General features: G+C 41.9%; 2 protein-coding genes and 1 long non-coding RNA gene across 3 annotated transcripts; 1 reads left to right on the forward strand and 2 right to left on the reverse strand.

The window, feature by feature from the left end:
• Positions 1-5457: 5457 nt before the first annotated feature.
• Positions 5458-6504, forward strand: LOC106571668 (la-related protein 6). Its single transcript, XM_014145002.2, has one exon. The coding sequence runs from the start codon at positions 5458-5460 to the stop codon at positions 6502-6504; it is 1047 nt and encodes a 348-aa protein (XP_014000477.2).
• Positions 6505-7793: 1289 nt separating this feature from the next.
• On the reverse strand, positions 7794-12212 carry phax (phosphorylated adaptor for RNA export). Its single transcript, XM_014144034.2, has 5 exons — positions 11894-12212; positions 9809-10446; positions 9513-9633; positions 9202-9285; positions 7794-9042 (listed from the first exon to the last, which is right to left on the reverse strand). The coding sequence occupies exons 1-5, from the start codon at positions 11996-11998 to the stop codon at positions 8749-8751; spliced, it is 1242 nt and encodes a 413-aa protein (XP_013999509.1). The 5' UTR covers positions 11999-12212; the 3' UTR covers positions 7794-8748.
• A 2774-nt stretch (positions 12213-14986) lies between these two features.
• LOC123726337 (uncharacterized) lies at positions 14987-16553 on the reverse strand. The gene is made up of 3 exons (XR_006758664.1): positions 15985-16553; positions 15485-15701; positions 14987-15043 (listed from the first exon to the last, which is right to left on the reverse strand). It is a non-coding gene; the product is annotated as an uncharacterized lncRNA (long non-coding RNA).
• Between the last annotated feature and the right edge of the window lie 2157 nt (positions 16554-18710).

Raw genomic sequence — 18710 nt, forward strand, 5'->3', positions numbered from 1 at the left:
CATAGAATGTGCAGTGTTTGCTTTTAGGCATTACTTGCATCCTACATATCAAAAGCTTTGCGATGATGAAATTACAGAATAAGATATTGGAATTCCTGATAAATGTCCTCTGCCTCATCACCAACTTTGTGAACAGAGTGGGATAAAACAGAGGCTAGTCCGTGAGACCAGTTCCCTTCAAAGAAGGGAATATCTCATTGAGCATCCCCTGAAAGCTCCCTGATAATGCCAAATGTCTAATCTCAAGCTGAGGTATCATGTCGTTTGTTCTCCTATTCCAAGACAAGTCCCCCTTGGCCCTGGCCAAGGAGAAGGGAGTGTGTTGGCTACATACCAGTCAATCCTCACAAATGAATCACATTTTATTTGTCACATGAGCAGAATACAACAGGTGTAGACCTTACAGTGAAATGCTTACGAATTGGGAATTCTATAGTGTTTTGCACATTGCAATTGTTTTGCCTAAATTGTTTGACCATCTCCCATGAACTGCCAGCTCCCTGAACTACTTTATAGGTGAAAGAAGCCAACATTAACCATTTCAGACAACAAAATGAGCTGCTAATGCAGGAGAGGTTAGAAGGCGTGACATGTTGTAGGTTTACATTGACCTTCGGCTAAAGTTGTCCTGAACACTTCACCCCTCAATTCCTCAAGTATCACCTTTAAAGTTATACATTAACTCCCTCAATTATCTTGTCAGCAGATCAACAGTTTTGGAATTTCTAGTGTGTTTAGCTGTTCGAACCGAAACATACCTTATTATGAGGTGCTATGCCAAAATTACATAGTGTAAACCGAATCTCATCCAATGAACATAACAGGTTAAATTGTGTTATTTTACAAGTTTCTCAAAGCTATAGTTTGCAACTATACTGAACAAAATTATAAATGCAACATGTAAAGTGTTGGTCCCATGTTTCATGAGCTGAAATAAAAGATCCCAGAAATGTTCCATATGCACAAAAACCTTATTTCTCTACAATTTTACACAGAAGTTAGTTTACATACCTTTTAGTGAGAATTTCTCCTTTACCAAGATAAACCATCCAGCTGACAGGTGTGGCATATCAAGAAGCCGATTAAACAGCATGATCATTACACAGGTGCACCTTGTGCTGGGGACAATAAAAGGCTACTCTAAAATGTGCAGTTTTGTCACACAACACAATGCTACAGATGTCTCAAGTTTTGAGGGAGTGTGCTATTGGCATACTGACTGCAGGAATGTCCACCAGAGCTGTTGCCAGAGACTTGAATGTTCATTTCTCTAAACTGCCTACAATGTCGTTTTAGAGAATTTGGCGGTACGTCCAACTGGCCTCACAACCGCATACCACGTGTAACTACGCTAGCCCAGGACCTACACATACAGCTTCTTCACCTGTGGGATGGTCTGAGACCAGCCACCCGGACAGCTAAGGAAACTGTAGGTATGCACAACCAAAGAATTTCTGCACAAACTGTCAGAAGCCGTCTCAGGGAAGGTCATCTGCGTGCTCGTCATCCTCACCAGGGTCGTAACCTGACTGCAGTTCGGCATCGTAACCGACTTCAGTGGGCAAATGCTCACCTTCACTGGCCACTGTCACGCTGGAGAAGCATGCTCTTCACAGATGAATCGTGGTTTCAACTGTACCGGCAGATGGCAGACGTATGGCGTCATGTGGGCAAGCGGTTCGCTGATATCAGCGTTGTGAACAGAGTGCCCCATGGTGTCGGTGGGGTTATGGTATAGGCAAGTATAAGCTATGGACAATGAACACAATTGGATTTTTATCAATGTCAATTTAAATGCACGGAGAAACCGTGACGAGATCCTGAGGCCCATTGTCGTGCCATTCATTAACCACCATCACCTCGTGTTTCCACATGATAATGCATGGCCCCATGTCGCAAGGATCTGTACATAATTCCTGGAAGCTGAAAATGTCCAGTTCTGCCATGGCCTGTATACGCACCAGACATGTCACCTAATGAGCATGTTTGGGATGCTCTGGATCGATGTGTACGACAGTGTGTTCCAGGTCCAGACAATATCCAGCAACTTCGCACAGCCATTGAGGAGTGGGACAACATTCCACAGGCCACAATCAACAGCCTGATCAAGTCTATGCGAAGGAGATGTGTCGCACTGCATGAAGCTAATGTTGGTCACACCAGATACTGACTGGTTTTCTGATCCATACCTCTACCTTTTTTTAAAGGTATCTGTGACCATCAGATGTATATCTATATTCCCAGTCATCAACCCATAGATTAGGGCCTAATTTATTTATTTCAATTGACTGATTTCCTTATATGAACTGTAAAAGCTTTGAAATTGTTTTATATTTTTGTTCAGTGTTTATAACAAGTATATAACTTTTCTACTTGCAAAGTTTGCGTTTGTAAACATCTGTAAGCTTAATGCCTCTTACGTTTATGAAGTAACTTATTTAAGTGCATGTACTGTATGTAACTACTGAGAAACAACAATTAATTTTGAACTTCCTAAAATTTGACCAAAGCTTTGACGGTATCAAAGCTCCAACTTGCCAACTAAGCATGTCTGACAAAGTCCTTGCTGGCTGCAGGACAGAGACCTCTGTTCTGTCGGCTTGCAGTTTAGAGTTGGTGATTTGTAGATAAGCCAGTGTGTTCTACTAAACCCACCATTATAGCACGCTTGTGCCGCCTGTGCTGTAATTTACTGTGAACTAACTGTTAGGAGGAGACCCCAGAGCCTGTAATTCTACTGTTTGTCCTCTTCAGAGGGGCTGGAGGACAGATTACCTCTGAATTTCAGTCGGTTTTGGTGGGATGGAGTTTTGGCCTGCCTGATGACATCAACAGGTGGTAAATTAGTTAATAGACCAATAAAGAGAGTTCCAAACCTCTATGCAAATAACAGCAAATTTTCAGTTTTCCCCTCCCCACTCAGACCACTCCTAGACAGTCCTAGCAAAATTCTTACTTGAGAAATTGCTCTTTGTTAAGAAGCTATTTTCGTTTCTTTTTGACCATTTTAATTTAACTGTTTGCAGTGATGTTAGGCTGATGTATTTTTGTGGTGTTATGTATGTTTAAAAAAATTATAGGGCTCCTGAGTGGCGCAGCGGTCTAAGGCACTGCATCTCAGTGCTAGAGGCGTCACTACAGACCCTGGTTTGATCCTGGGCTGTATCATATCCGGCCGTGATTGGGAGTCCCATCGGGCGGAGCACAATTGGCCCAGTGTCGTTAGGGTTTGGCCAGGGAAGGCCGTCATTGTAAATAAGAATTTGTTCTTAACTGACTTGCCTAGTTAAATAAAGGTTGAATAACATTAAAAAAAATAACCAGGTTGTATACTGTTAATAAAAATATGTGTTTCATTTTGCTACACATGGATGGAGAGAGAGCGAGCTATGAAGGACAGAGGTTTGAGTCCCTCTGCTGGACATCAGATACGGTCATGTTTTCCAGCTGCTTGTCAACAGTAAAAGAAGGACAAGTGCATAATGAGGAGTTGAATTAACTCAAGGTTGAGTTAACAGGTTTAGTTAACAGGCTAACTCAAGACAATGAAAAAGTGATAAGTGATAATGAAATAATCATAACAATGATAACAAAAAACACAAGGACACTAGAAATGGCTTAGGGTGTTATTATTGTTCCAATAGTGCTGTATGATATTTTATATTAATAAAGCTTTATATAATAAGTATCAGCACATTATGTAGTTATTTATACATGGTCTGTGCTATCTGGGATCCTTGGGACATCCCTATCCCATTGAAGTTGACATTTTATATGGTAAAGTTTAGGGTTAAGGTTAGGTTCAGGTAAGGGCTATGGTTAAGGTTAAGGTAAGGATTAAAGTTAGGGTTAGAGTTTAGGGTATGGAAGTCCCAAGGACCCCGGATAGCACTGACTATTTATATATGGTGTGGGATAATGTCTGTATGGAAAGGATAATAAAATGCCTACTTGTACAATAACAATGTTGCTTATGGCATTGTCATTCAGTTGAAATGTTTTTCTTTACTGTCTTTTGCTTTTATGTAAAAAACTAATATTTACAGTACTGTACAATACCATAGGCCTAATTATATGTGTATATCAAGGTGATGCCAGAAAGCAAAAAAACATAAATACTGGTTGCCAAATTGAAGCAATCTAAATGATCTCAAGATCTGAAGAGAGTGGGGACCAACCCTCAAATACAATTTGGTACATATGGAGCTGCTGAAAATGATAACATACCGTTACATTTCATGGCTGTTATTATACCCATCTATGGGCTTTCCTGAGATAATTTGTCTGGTATAACTTTTCTCTTGTTTCTTTTATTTCAAGAACATCTGTTTCTTTATGACCAAGTTGTGCCTTCTTTGGAAAGGTTTGAATTGTTGCAATAACGTCAGACGGAAGCAATATCCTTTTTTGGTGATATCCTGTTAGAGTTATTTTGAATGGCTCGTCAGACAATTGAAAAGTGTAGCCTATTTTGATGCCACACAAACTCGAGAGCTGCTTCGTGATGAGAGCCCCCGCAGTCTCCACTTGACCGGTGCGGCTCGAGACTATAAATTGGTTCGCAATGGTCATGGGGAGGACATGAACACCTGTATCTGCAAGTAGATTGTAGTTGGGGAAATTTGACTTATCTCGTCAGAGAAGCTTTTCGAAAGCAAGAAGAAAGTCTAATGCTCAGGAGGACCAGGGACAGAGAGCAGAAATGGAGAGCCCCATAAAAGAAGACAGGCAAGTCATATTATCTATGAATTTATGTTTTTTTAATTTGCCTACAAATTGACAAATTAAAAGGTATGTCTGGTCAATGAATGGCTTAAATTGAATGCACAATCTGGGATATCAATGAATGACATTGACTCTTGAAGAATATAGGCCTATGCCTTATGATCCTATTCGTTGTATAACTGTCATGCCCAGAATAACCAATACTCTATGGTGTTATGGTTATTTGAGTCTTGGTAAACAGATTTCCAGAATGTGGTTTTAATTTAACAAATTATAGGAAATGATGCATTTAAATACTGTTATCATACAGTATGGTAATTGTGGTCTGAAAGTTTATTTCTTTTTTTACATGATTTCTCTTAGATTTATCTGCCGACCGTTTTACAACGAAAATTATAAAGACATGAAGTTGGATGATTGGACACCTCCAGATGCTGATCTTACACAGAAGATGGTGACCCAAATAGAACACTATCTTTCTGATGAAAATCTAGCAAAAGATGCATTCCTTTTAAAACATGTGAAAAGAAACAAGATGGGTTATGTGAACATTAAGCTGCTGACATCTTTTAAAAAGGTCAGTTACTTTTCTTTTTCCTAATTTTCCAACTAATGCAATTGAAAAAAAATATCCTGTTTTAAATATGTTGACTTCAACATATTTTGTTATAACACATTTTTATATCAAGGCATTGAGATATTAACTTGACATTTACATCCATGTTCTATTAGATGAAGCCTCTGACCAAAGACTGGCGAGTCACAGCCTATGCCCTAAATTACTCCTCCAAACTAGAAGTCAACAAGGAGGGCAACAAGGTCCGTCGCAAAGACCCAGTACCAGAGTCCCTCCTGGTTCAGGTGCCCAGCAGACTTCTGTTTATGTGGAACATCTCTGCTGAGCTGACCTCTAGTGGCAATGGTGATGATGAAGACGTCCCTGCACCCCAGAGGAGCACTATGGAAACTGCCATCACTCTCCTGGAGCCCTTTGGAAGCATCTGCACAGTGAGGGTGTTCCGGCCGGGGAAGGAGCTCCCACCAGAAGTCCAGAGGTTCGCCTACAGGTACCCTGAGCTGTGCTCCCAGGAAAGTGTTCTGGTAGAGTATGAGGACTTGGAAGGCGCCGGCAGAGCCTACCACCAGCTGTCCCAGTCCGAGGACTTTGTGAGAGTCGTCCTGATCGGGATGACATCGAAAAAGAAAGCAGGGCATAAGTTGGGAGGCTGCGTTGAGGACAGAGGTGCCGGTAAAGGTGTATCAATCGCCAACCGCTGCTTGGAGCAGCACCAGTTCCGAGGGGATGACTCTTCGGCGTGGAGTTCGTCCGGCGAATCCGAGATGGCCTCTCCGATGCACATGCCTCGGTTCTCCTCGGGCCAGGTATGCAGGAGCCCCTGGGACAGCCCTCGCTCTAGCCCCTACCACAGCCCCAGGGTCCTCCGGACACCTCTGCCCACCCCTCCGCGGGTCTCCCCGCTCTTGGCCTCCGAGATGTGGAGGAGCCCCGACACCAGCCCGGATCTCAGTCGACGCAACTACGAGAACCCGTCCGATAGCAGCAGCCTCTGGTTCCAGAGGCGTAAACTGGCAGCGGTGCAAACCTCCTCCCTGGATGACAACAGCAGCAGTAAGCAGGGTCGTCTGGGCATTAAGAGGGTCCTAATGGGGGATTCCTTGCCCCCCGGGGTCATCCGGTTCCCCTACGGGCCAGATGGGACAAGAGGATTTCCCAGCTCCTTCGTAGGAAGAACACTTCAGTACACCCTCAAGACATGACCACAGACCAATGCTGTTCATGTTTTAGGAAGTAATCTACTGAATTGTATAGATTTCATCATTTTATAGTCTCGTATAGACCTGTGTGCAGGAAAAACTGTAACAAGCATTTTGAAGGTGAATTATAGAAATAACATTTAGGGACGGTATCTCGAAAATGTGTAGTTCTGGACTAAGATGCACTTACAATGGAGTATCTCCATTGAACATGCTATAAGGACTAGTACTTCTGTTATGCTGTTAAATCCTGTGGCTAACATCTCAACATCTACCCACACAGTGACTATATCTTAACTTCCTATCTTTCCTCATTCTATGACTCAGCTGCAGTTATTTATATTCTTAAAAGGCCCAGTGCAGTCAAAAACGTGATGTTCTTGTGTTTTATATATATTTTGACACTATGAGGTTGGAATAATAATGTAGTAATGGCCTGTTAGTGTAAGAGCTGTTTGAAAAAGCCACCTGAAAGTTCTGCCTGTTTTGGTGGGAATTTTGGTGACATCACCAGGCAGTATATTAGTCAATAGACCAATAAGAGTTCCAAACCTCTCTGCCAATAACAGCTGGTTTTCCCCTCCCCACTCAGACCACTCCCAGACAGTCCTAGCGAAATTCTTGCTCGAGAAATTGCTCTTTGCTTAGAAGCTTTGTTTCTTTTTGACAATTTTTAATTGAAAACAATCACAGTAAGGTAATTGTTACCCAGAAATGATTTGATCAAAACAGTTGCTGTTTTGACTGAGTGCAGGTCAACATTGCACCGTGCTCTAGTGGAGAAAAGCTATTTGTTATAATACAGCCTGAAAATAAACTTCAGTATGTCGATTTGAATGAGAAACTGCCAATACGAATGTCGCCATGACAACATGGGAAACTGTCTGAGCCCTCTTGTACTGTGTCGAGAGTCCCTGCACCACAGCAAAGGGCTTCTATTCTGATTCAAAAAGCTGACAAAGGGGTTTGACAATGACGAAAATGATGCCTCATGAGAGCTCTTTTGTTGCCAATTTCGGTGTGTCTATTAAAATGTATGACGAAGTCTTTTGAATGGCTCAGGAGCGTTTACATGATTACTGTGAACTCCACCACCCATCATAAAATCACATTAGTATGAAAAGTAGGGGACCAAAAAAAGCATAATTTCCCATCCCATATCTGTTGCTGGCCAATCAATGACCACCACAGGGAAATATAACACACATCAGCCTGAATGGTGTACACTACCCATTCAGATGTGAAGAAATAAGACAAATCAAAATCATCATACTGTATTAAAGCAAAAGGTGGACAATGAATGAGTTTAATAATATTTTATATAAGGAATGTGTTAAAACACAGAAAACAGATTTTTTCGTAGATGTCTTGTCCAGAGACAGGGGAGAGCAATGGGTTAAAAACTGGAACAATTTAGTGATTTATCTCACAACACAACATAATCCGAACCCATCTCAACATAAACAAATGAAAAACAGACCAAAGGTCCTCTGAAGATGCATGCATTTTTCACAACACTCAAAACCACTGGCTTGTGATCAAAATAAAAAAAAAGGGTCAAACAAACTAATTTTATTTAAAGAAAAATCTCAAAACGAATTTGATCTTACTTCTAAGGATTGGTCTTAGTGCAGTTCCCCTGTACATGACAAACACTCAGATCCTGTTCAATCCAACTAGCGCAAACAAAAACACCCTATAAACATATACAGTAGATTGCCAGCTACAGTACTTGCTATCTGATTTTGCCATTCCTTTGGAGCGGTGCCACATTTCTTGCCTTACGTGCCATATTTCAATGTCATATTTTTACTTTACATTACATTTTAAATTGTGGACAAACAGAGCATTAGTAAAAAAGCCAAACTAAATCTTATGCTTTCCAGGATGCAAATATATGAGGGGTTGGTATCCATTTATGGAGAAAAACATTTTCTGTTGTTGAAATTATCAGTCAGGTGGTATCTGTGGTTAGTAACTAGCTGCTCTGTAAGCTCGTTACTAACGCTAACAAATCCTGATGCAAGCTTTGGTCTTCAACTGATTGATAAAGAGGACAACTTCATTTGTTAGACTAACATGAGGATGAAGGTCTAGTATTACATAGCGCTGTCGTGGACAGTAATTTACAGTGCATTCACCATTTTGTATCTGAGCAGCGTCCACCTGTCACAGTGGATGCCACAGCCTCATGGGACGTCCTCATTGGGACGTGCACAAGTTCAGACACTGGGCAGCCATTTTGGATCAAAAGACCTCCAGGTCGGCAGCGTTGTACACTACAGGTGTGTCCTCAGTGCCCATGGCAGGTTCTGGTTCCGGTTCCTGTTCCTGTTGGCCCTCCTCTTCGGCAACCACCTCTAGAGACTCCAAGGCCTCGTTGGTGTCGCTTGCGAACGTTTCTCTGGAGACGTCGTCGTGTTCCTGCAGGTTCAATGTGTTGATGGCCTGCTTCATCTTCTTGGCAACCACGTGTCGCCTTCGCTTCTGCGCTGACTTCTTGCCCTTGTACTCCTTCTGGGTTTCGTCGTAAAATATTTCCTATTTAGAAATGAAATGTTTACAGAAATGTGATTACTAAAAACGTAGTGTGTGCATATGGGGAGTACAGAAAAAAGATATGCCGACACTGATTCAGTGGGCGGGATTAGAGAAGTGCATGAAAAGCCACTTGATTTTACAGTCTCAAAAGTGTCATACCTTAAGGTGCTCACTAGAGATACTGGGAGTGTTCTTCAGCAAGTTGAGATACACCCCTCCAGGAGTCCGTCGCCTGCTGCCATCCTACAGTGAGGTGAACATATGAAATAATTTCACACAGACTTAACAAATGGTTACAGAACAGTCTAGCATAAAGGTACTAATTCAAATATGTTTTAGAAAGGCATGCAGTTACACAAGTGACGATTCATTGCGATAAGAATTGGGACATTATGGATATCATAACAGGAGTTGTCAATGAACTCAGCTGTATCGATCTCATATAAACTGAAACAAGAACAGATGCATACCATAATGTACACACCACCAGTTTCCTCAAGTGTGGCAGTCTCTCCAAGCAGTTCTATTGCTTTCTTCTTCCCAATGACTCTCACAATTCGCTCAATCAATTCCTTTTTGGGCTCTTGTAGCCTTGAGGGGAGAAAATGGATCCGCAAGTTAGTATGAGGTTATTGTACGACTGTGTGATATTGTTGACACTGTGGAAAGAAGAAAATAATGACATTTTATTTAGCCCGCATGGCAAGCCAAACATTTCATATGGCCAAATATGAAATAGCCAAGACATTCCAACCAACCAGCTCACCTGTGGGCTATCTCTTCAATCACCCTGTCGTCTGGGTCTTCCTCTGTGATCTCATACCGACCCTTGATGTCCATCTCAGCCCTGGGGCCCAGCCTCTCTTTGGCCGATCGCTTCCTCTTAAAATGGCCGCCTCCATTCTCTTCGGCGGCCGGCCCGCCACGCTTCATGTACTCGTCCAGCTGAGTGTCCAACATGGCTACCTCGCCCGGCTCCTGTTCCTCCCTCTCCTTCTCCATGAGCTTGCGGGCCAGGACGTAGTTGTAGGTCTCCACCTGCCTGCTGGCCATGCTAATGGCACCATCCACACCAAGGAAATCCAGCTCAGCTTCCACTGCCTGCTGGGTCTGCTCCTGAACCACAGAGCCCCAGATGTTGTTGACTTTACGGCCGCCTGGTATGCTTGGGTTAGCCTGGGGGGCTCCGAAGTGGGGAGTGGGGACCGGGGCAGGTTGGGGAGCGTTGGAGCACTTCTGCCGCTTCCGCCTCCACACCGCTGCGTCCTCATCCGAGTCTGGTTCGCTATCGCTGGAGTCCACAGTTCTCATGGTGCTACGGTAGCTTGTGGATGACGGGGCTGTTTGTGGAAGGGCCCTACTCTGGAAAGACTGGCCACTGAAAACAGCAGCTGCTGCAGGCATCTAGGTGGTAAGAGAAGAGAAGACTGTCAGATCATTTTCAGATTTAATTATACAAGGCCATTTAAAAACCTCTTAAACATTAAGTCTGGTACGCCTGACTTTGAGCGGTTCTGGACTGGTTCCCACCTACATGTGTGTGTGTACAGGGCGCTCTGTGAAAGGCGCAAAATAAATTGTTGTGCACTCTGTGAATGCTCTGGTGGTCCCACTTCACATGGCATTCTCCTCTCTCATCTGACATGCAGTATGTGAAATCTGACACTTCACTTGCATAAGGAGTGACATGTCACATTTTCTGGCCTATCCAGACAAAGGATCGATTTCCTTTGCCTGTGAAACTAGCAGCTCCGCTTACAATACTGGATATGAAACAGTAGACCCTAGAGATTGCAGCAAAATCAGCAAATCTCACTGTGATATTCTCAGATGGATTTAGAGCTCTCAACATGAAAAATACCAAATCATTTTTTAGAATTGAAACAAGACCAATTTCTCTTCGTCACAGAGGGATGAATCGGTACTTAAAGCTGATGGTGTAATGAGTCAGCAGGCATTTGAATGGCGTCTCTGCTTCGCTCAGAGGACGCTGGGCAGAAAATGCTCTGTTGTAAGTTATATGAAATGGTGCTAAATTTGTATTTTACAGTTATAAGAAAGGTGAAATATTATAGTAAGTCCTTTCTAAATAGATGTCTAAACTATATTTAGAAAGCATTTCAAGCCCTATTCCCCCCACTTTGTGGAATAGGAAAACAATGTATGATTTTTCATATTTGTATCATTTGTACTGTGTACTGGAATCCTGAAAAGTGATTACCTCAGCAATTTATAGCTATTCATACCAGAAAGGTGTGATTTTAATATCTCTGGCAGTATAACTAGGTATTGTTTATGGCCCTCATGATAAATAATTACTTTGGGGTATATACATTTTTACATAAAATTGTACAGGTTTTAATACCAAAGTATTAGGCTCCTCTCATTACCGGTAGTTGACATGTATCTATCGTGGACAGATTCATGTGAAGTGACAATTTTGCAATAATTGTACTTCTAGATAACCAAGATTAGTCATTAGTTTAGTCATTGCCTAGTTAAATTTAAAAAAAATGTCATTAGATGACATGCAGCAGTCATAAATTAGCTTGAGTGTCCACACCATAGCAACGCAAGCTAGCTAGTTAGCAAAATGTAGCACACGCTTTCGATGCACTGGGACCACTGAGATTTGCAAAAAATATATAGTAATCTTTGTGGACAACGTGCTCCTCCAGCAAACTGTAACTAAAGACTGTTCTTCAATTTGTGCTGTAGCTACGTTGCAAAGCTAGCGTCGCGAACGTAGCTAGCTAGCTTTAACTAACGTTTGCTTCTATTCCCACGTTGGCAGAATCAAACAATCCATATTGTTAATGTTTAAGAACGTGTAATATAAGTATTTTCTTACCTGGGGTTTAACGTCAACTGTGGTTCCCATTTCTGAATCAGAGTTTGATCCAGAAATCTCTCCATCCTCCAAATCATCCATTGTATCTCTGTTAACACCCGCCATTTCTCCAGTCTTACTCGGAAGTAAATAAAAGTACCCACACTTACGTCACAACTTTTTTCCTCTTGGTAAATTATATTTAAATTCTTATAGTTTGTGATTCAAAAGCAAGACATGAACAATGCCCGTGTAAACATAGATTGTAGGTAGTTATATTTATTGAACTACAGTTTGCTGGTGTGTTCCTATACAAATGAACACTGAAAAATACTTAGCAGAGGACGGTTTCGATCCGTCGACCTCTAGTTATGGGCCCAGCAAGCTCCCGCTGCGCCACTCTGCTTTAAGTGAACCGTAGGTCAAATTGTATATGTCACATGCGCCGAATACAACAGGTGTAGACCTTACAGTGAAATGTTTACTTACAAGTCCTTAACCAACAATGCAGTTGTAATAAAATACCCCCCCAAATTAAGATAAGAATAACAAATGATTAAAGAGCAGCAGTAAATAACAATAGCGGGGCTATATACCAGGGGTACCAGTACAGAGTCAATGTGCGGGGACACCGTGTCGAGGTAGTATGTACATGTAGGTAGAGTTATTAAAGTGACTATGCATAGATAATAACTGAGAGTAGCAGCAGCGTTCCAAGCAGGGGGCATTGCAAATAGTCTGGGTAGCCATTTGATTAGCTGTTCAGGATTCTTATGGCTTGGGGGTAGAAGCTATTTAGGAGCCTCTTGGACCTAGACTTTGCGCTCCGGTACCGCTTTCCATGCGGCAGCAGAGAGAACAGTCTATGACTAGGGTTGCTGGAGGCTTTGACAATTTTTACGGCCTTCTGTGTAAAGTACTTAAGTAAAAATACTTTAAAGTACTATTTAAGTCGTTTTGGGGGGTATCTGTACTTTACTTTACTATTTATATTTTTGACAACTTTTACTTTTACTTCACTACATTCCTAAAGAAAATGATGTACTTTTTACTCCATACATTTTCTCTGACACCCAAAAGTAGTCATTACATTTTGAATGCTTAGCAGGACAGGAAAATGGTCCAATTGACGCACTTATCAAGAGAACATCCCTGGTCATCAGTACTGCCTGGCGGACTCACTAAACACACATGCTTAGTTTGTAAATGATGTCTGAGTGTTGGAGTGTGCCCCTGGAAATCCATAAATTACAAAAACAAGAAAATTGTGCTTTTGCTAGTTTGCTTAATATAAGACATTTGAAATTCTTTGTACTTTTACATTTACTTTTGATACTTAAGTATACACTACCGGTCAAACATTTTTCAAACACCTACTAATTCAAAGGTTTTTCTTTATTTGTACTATTTTCTACTAAGTAGAATAATAGTGAAGACATCAAAACTATGAAATAACACATATGGAATCTTGTAGCTATTTGAGATTCTTCAAATACTCCTTCGAGACTGTTGGAAAAGCATTCCAGGTGAAACTGGTTGAGAAAATGCCATGAGTATACAAAGCTGTCATCAAGGCAAAGGGTGGCTACTTTGAAGAATCTCAAATATAAAATAGATTTAGATTTGTTTAACACATTTTTGGTTACTCATGATTCCATATGTGTTATTTCATGGTTTTGATGTCTTCACTATTACTTCTACACTGTAGAAAATAGTAAAAATAAAGAAAAACCCTTGAATGAGTAGGTGCTCTAAAACCTTTGACCGGTAGTGCATTTAAAACAAAATACTTTTTGACTTTTACTCAAGTAGTATTTTACTGGGCGACTTTCACTTTTACTTGAGTAATTTTCTATTAAAGTATCTTTACCTTTACTCAAGTATGACAGTTGGGTACTTTTTCTACCACTGAGTGTTTGGAATACATTGAGCTCATTGACAAAACAGACCATGGGACACCTTTTCACATGGAGATGTATTTGTCAAAGGTTCATGGTGGGTCTGCTACAGCCTTTTGGGGGCCCTTAGCGAGATTTGGTTGATGAGTGACTGTAGATGACTGACTGGGGCTCTACTGCTTATGTGTCTTATGTCCTGGTTATAGTATTTATAAGTAGCAGCCATATCAGCCAGGGAAACGAATTGTTCTCACTTTTGGATAGAACGATTTTTCTGCCTGACTGTTAGGCTCTTTACCTGAATTGTTAGGATTTTCTTGTGATCACAACAAAACGGCTTATTTTGCTCAAATAAAGATGTAATTAAATTGTGTTTTTGAAAAGATGGGCCTGGCTGAGAATATAACATTCCGTTTTCTGCCTGAGTGTGGCACTGTTGGGCGCAATATTCTGCATTACCTTGTGACCAGAACAAAACTTCTTATTTTACTCAACTATAGATTGAAATAAATGGTGTTTCTTTTTTAAAAAATGGGCCTGGCTGACATGGACTGTTTCCTCACCTTATTCTTGTTGTGGTTATCCATGGTGGTTGAAATTTGACCAGGCAACAGGAGGTGAAAACGAAACAAGTACTGAAGCATACGACTTCTTATTCTACTCATCTAGAGATTTAAATACATTTAAATAGTGTTTCTTTGAAAAGATGGGCCTTGCCGCCTGGCTGACATGCAAAATTCTGTACATTAAGGAGAAAGGATCCACAGACACAGAGGCTGATTATCTTTCTGCACATCTCTTTATTTGCAATGCTGGCTGCCGTGGTTATTATATCATACGGTTATTATTATTATTAAGACATGCAAAAACACTGAGTGTACAAAACATTTAAAACATCACATAGACTGACCAGGTGAATCAAGGTGAAAGCTATGATCCCTTACTGATGTCACTTGTTAAATCCACTTCAAATCAGTGTAGATAAAGGAGAAGAGACAGGTTAAAGAATGATTTTTGAGCCTTGAGACAATTAAGACATGGATTGTGTATGTGTGCTATTCAGAGGGTGAATGGGCAAAACATTTAAGTGCCTTTGAACAGGGTATGGTAGTAGGTGCCAGGCACAGCGGTTTGTGTCAAGAACTGCCACGCTGCTTGGTTTTTCACGCTCAACAGTTTCCCGTGTGTATCAAGAATGGTCCACCACCCAAAGGACATCCAGCCAACTTGACACAACTGTGGGAAGCATTGGAGACAACATGGGGAAGTATCCCTGTGTGGGGGGGGGATACTCAATATAAGGAATGTGTTCATAAAGTTTGATATACTCAGTGTATACAGAAAAGATGTGTTCAGATACAGTTGGTCTGTTGTGCCACCAAGGACCATTCTTGCAAAACTACAGGAGACCCCAATGAGTCAGGAGAACTTCCCCTCGTAAAAATCTGACTTTCAGTGCCAGATTTATTGAAACTGTAATTCAATGGGTTATAATGTACAAGCTGCCCAATACGATAGTCACAGATTCTTACCGAACTTACTGTGCATATCGATGCAAACTGACAATGAAATGATGCATACTTAAATGGAATAAACATATTGGTAGTTACATTTGGCTTAATTGTTATGCTTTAAGCCACACATAGGCCTATACACAAGCAGAGCCTATGTTCCGTTATTTTGGTCAAACTTGGGCATTAGTAAACATAGTTACCTTTCTCAGACAGTGTAGATCACCTCTAACTGCTCGAAAAGACACTTGCATATGACAACAACAAAAAATGCTGTTCATACCCAGCCTCATCAATTGAGAAATACATTTTAAATGCTGTTCTTCCCGGCCTTATCAATTGAAAAATACATTTAAAATGCTGTTCTTCCCCAGCCACAAAAACGACAAATGTTGGTCCGCAGCTTCATCAATGGGTTGCCTGAAACAGATTCAGAATTGTGGCTTCATTAATTAATTATACATTATATTGCTGACAATAAAATAACAATCGGTGCACAACAACAAGTACTCACGGCTCACTCTGACCTACAAAACATAGAGAATGGGACACTGAAGGTCAAGCCACACATGCAATGTGGAACCATCGGTGGCAGCTGACAGAAAAAAGGGCCATATAAAAACATGTGTACGTGAGTCATATCTATATAGGAGACTATTAATATACAGTGTTACTGAAATAGGTTGTTTTAAGGTAATCTTACCCATATAGTTTCTGTTGTTCCATCAGGTGTGGTTCTTTTTTCACACACTCTGCACAGTCTGTTGATGTTCTGTGGAGAGAGGCATATTTAAATGCATTTGTCAATGATTAGAACGTCAAGTGCAGGGCTATTTCAGGGAACATTTGGTCCAGGTGTTCCATTTGTGTAGAGAAATACATGTTTTCACCTCGTAGAAGGTACTCTGCAAACTGACAAAATAAATCTGAAATTTGGCATTCAATTCACACTGTGGCAGTAACTAGGACCAGTCTAAAACACACTATTACAGGAACAGTACCTTTACAGGAGAATGATCAAAGTCATGTCTCCAATGTCCACCTACTTTGCACATGAATGCTCCACATGAATGGTAATCTGGCTGATAGGGGTGTGAGACCTTGAGACCTTTCCACCTAGGGACTTTGCAGCCTTGCATTTCCATAAACTGCTTAAAATCACAAGAGCAGCATTTGCCACGGTTGCCTAATGAGGTTGAAAATGACCCATAGCTTTGTAAGAAAAGTTAAAGACTACATTAACTTACTTTGTTTTGGCTGTCCATGCTTTGCTTTCCCTCTGCTCCCCCTATGCATATAGTTTAGGTAGGTCACCTCCTGCTCTTTTAGTTACAAAACCTTTTCAAATAATATACACAGGTTACTTCAAGTACAAACGTATTAGACATTTTTACAGTAAGATACTTACCACCAACCTCCAGTGGTTACTGTAGCAGACAGGCCCCAACAGGAGATCATGCAACTACTCTCTTCTCCTTCCCCCCTTCTGACACAATTTAGAATGTCAGCCCATCACTTCAAGCTCAACCTCAACAAAATGGAGCCACTCTTCATCCCAGGTTCATCATGGTTGACAACTCCACAGTGTCCCCCTCCCAGAGTGCAAAGAACCTTGGCATGACCCTGGACAACACCCTGTTGGTCTCTGCAAACATTAAAGCAGTGATTCACTCCTGTAGGTTCCTGCTTTACAACATCCGTAGAGTACGACCTCGCGGCTCAGGTCCTAATTCAGGCAATTGTCATTCCGTGTCTAGACTACTGCAACTCTCTGTTGGCTGGGCTCCTCGCTTGTGCCGTCAAACTTCAACTTATCCAGAATGCCGCAGCACGCCTGGTGTTCAACCTTCCAACGTTCTCCTATGTCACCCCACTCCTCAACACACTCCACTGGCTTCCAGTCAAAGCACACATCTTCAAGACCCTGGTGCTTGCCTACGAACCAGCAAGGGGAACTGCACCTGCTTACCTTCAGGCTATGCTCAAACCCTACATCCCAACCCGAGCACTGCGTTCCGCCACCTCTGGCCTGTTGTCCCTCCCACCTTAGCCCAGTCAAAGCTCTTCTCTGTCCTGGCACCCCAATGATGGAACAAGCATCCCCCTAAAGTCAAGACAGTGGAGTCCCTGCCCATCTTTTGAAAAGATCTTAAACTCTACCTCTTAAATAACTGTCATGGGTTCTATGGGAGTTATATTTGTTGAGTGAAAATACCTACCTTGCTCTCAAGATACCTGTCTGGTGCCAGCTGCTCAATGTCCCAGGCGATATATTGTAGGGCCCAATCCTGCTACATAGCAGGCCCCCACAATTCCCTTCCAAACCCTATATGAAACAGAATGATCAGTGTCAACTCATTGATGTGGAAGTCAAGATGAGTCAATAAATTATTTACTTTGAAAAACTCACTCCTCATGGTTGACCTCACATGAACCACCATATCCTCCTCTTAATAGGAGGATTCAGGGGGTTGTGAGGAAGGGAAATCTATTGTGAAAACAGGGACTGGTGGGCAAGTGGAGACAGGAGGGCCGGAGGGGGAGGTGGTCCCGAGGAGACAGGCGGGACGTAGGGGAGAGGAAGGCCGGGAGGTGGACTAGCCGAGACCAGGAGGCACCAGAGTTTCCGAGGAATCTTCTCCTCTTCCACCTGAAACGGCACTAGATGGTCCAGGTTTATCTTGGGGAAGAGCTGCCTATCCAAATCCTTCCTGATGTCAACACTCTTCCCCTCAATGTTTGTGACTGTGTATGGGCCCAGGTTTTCCATCTCCAGTTTGCATCCTTTCCTCTGATGGCTCTTGATGTTTCTTCATAGGACCTTGTCGCCGACCTTAAAAACAACATAGTCCCCTTCAGCTAGTTTTTGCATCCTCGTTTTCTCCTGGGCTTTTGCCACATTTCTGAGAAAAATTGCAGTAATCTCCTCAGCCTTTCATAGACTCTCCTCGGCCAGGATGTCTTCAAAGCCTGACACACACCTATTAAGCAAGGAAAAGTCAAAACAAGCCACAGAAAGGTTTACTAGACACTAACAGAAATAGCTGAAATACTGTAGGAGTTCAAGATCACTGACCTCCTGAAATATGCAAGGTATCTCGCCTCTTTCCCAAAGAGGAGGAAGGACAGAGAGTACCCATTTGTCATCTGCTTCTTGGCCCTCAGCCCAAACATTATGGACTATAAAAAATTTGCGGAGGGTCCTGAAAATACAAGTGCTATTGTTGGACAGCTGATGGACATGGTAAAGGCCAGATTGTACACCTCAATATTTAAAATATCGAGCAGTTTGTCACTGTATCCAGTCTTAGTACCTACCTTTGAATGGTTTCATTCAGACGCTCCACCAACCCATTCATTTGAGGGTGATATGGCGGGCAAAAGCTCATTTGGATGCAAGTGTGGCACACAATGTCGTGTTTATCTGTG

The sequence above is a fragment of the Salmo salar genome, chromosome ssa01 (assembly GCF_905237065.1).
Source record: "Salmo salar chromosome ssa01, Ssal_v3.1, whole genome shotgun sequence".
Classification (NCBI taxonomy): domain Eukaryota; kingdom Metazoa; phylum Chordata; class Actinopteri; order Salmoniformes; family Salmonidae; genus Salmo; species Salmo salar.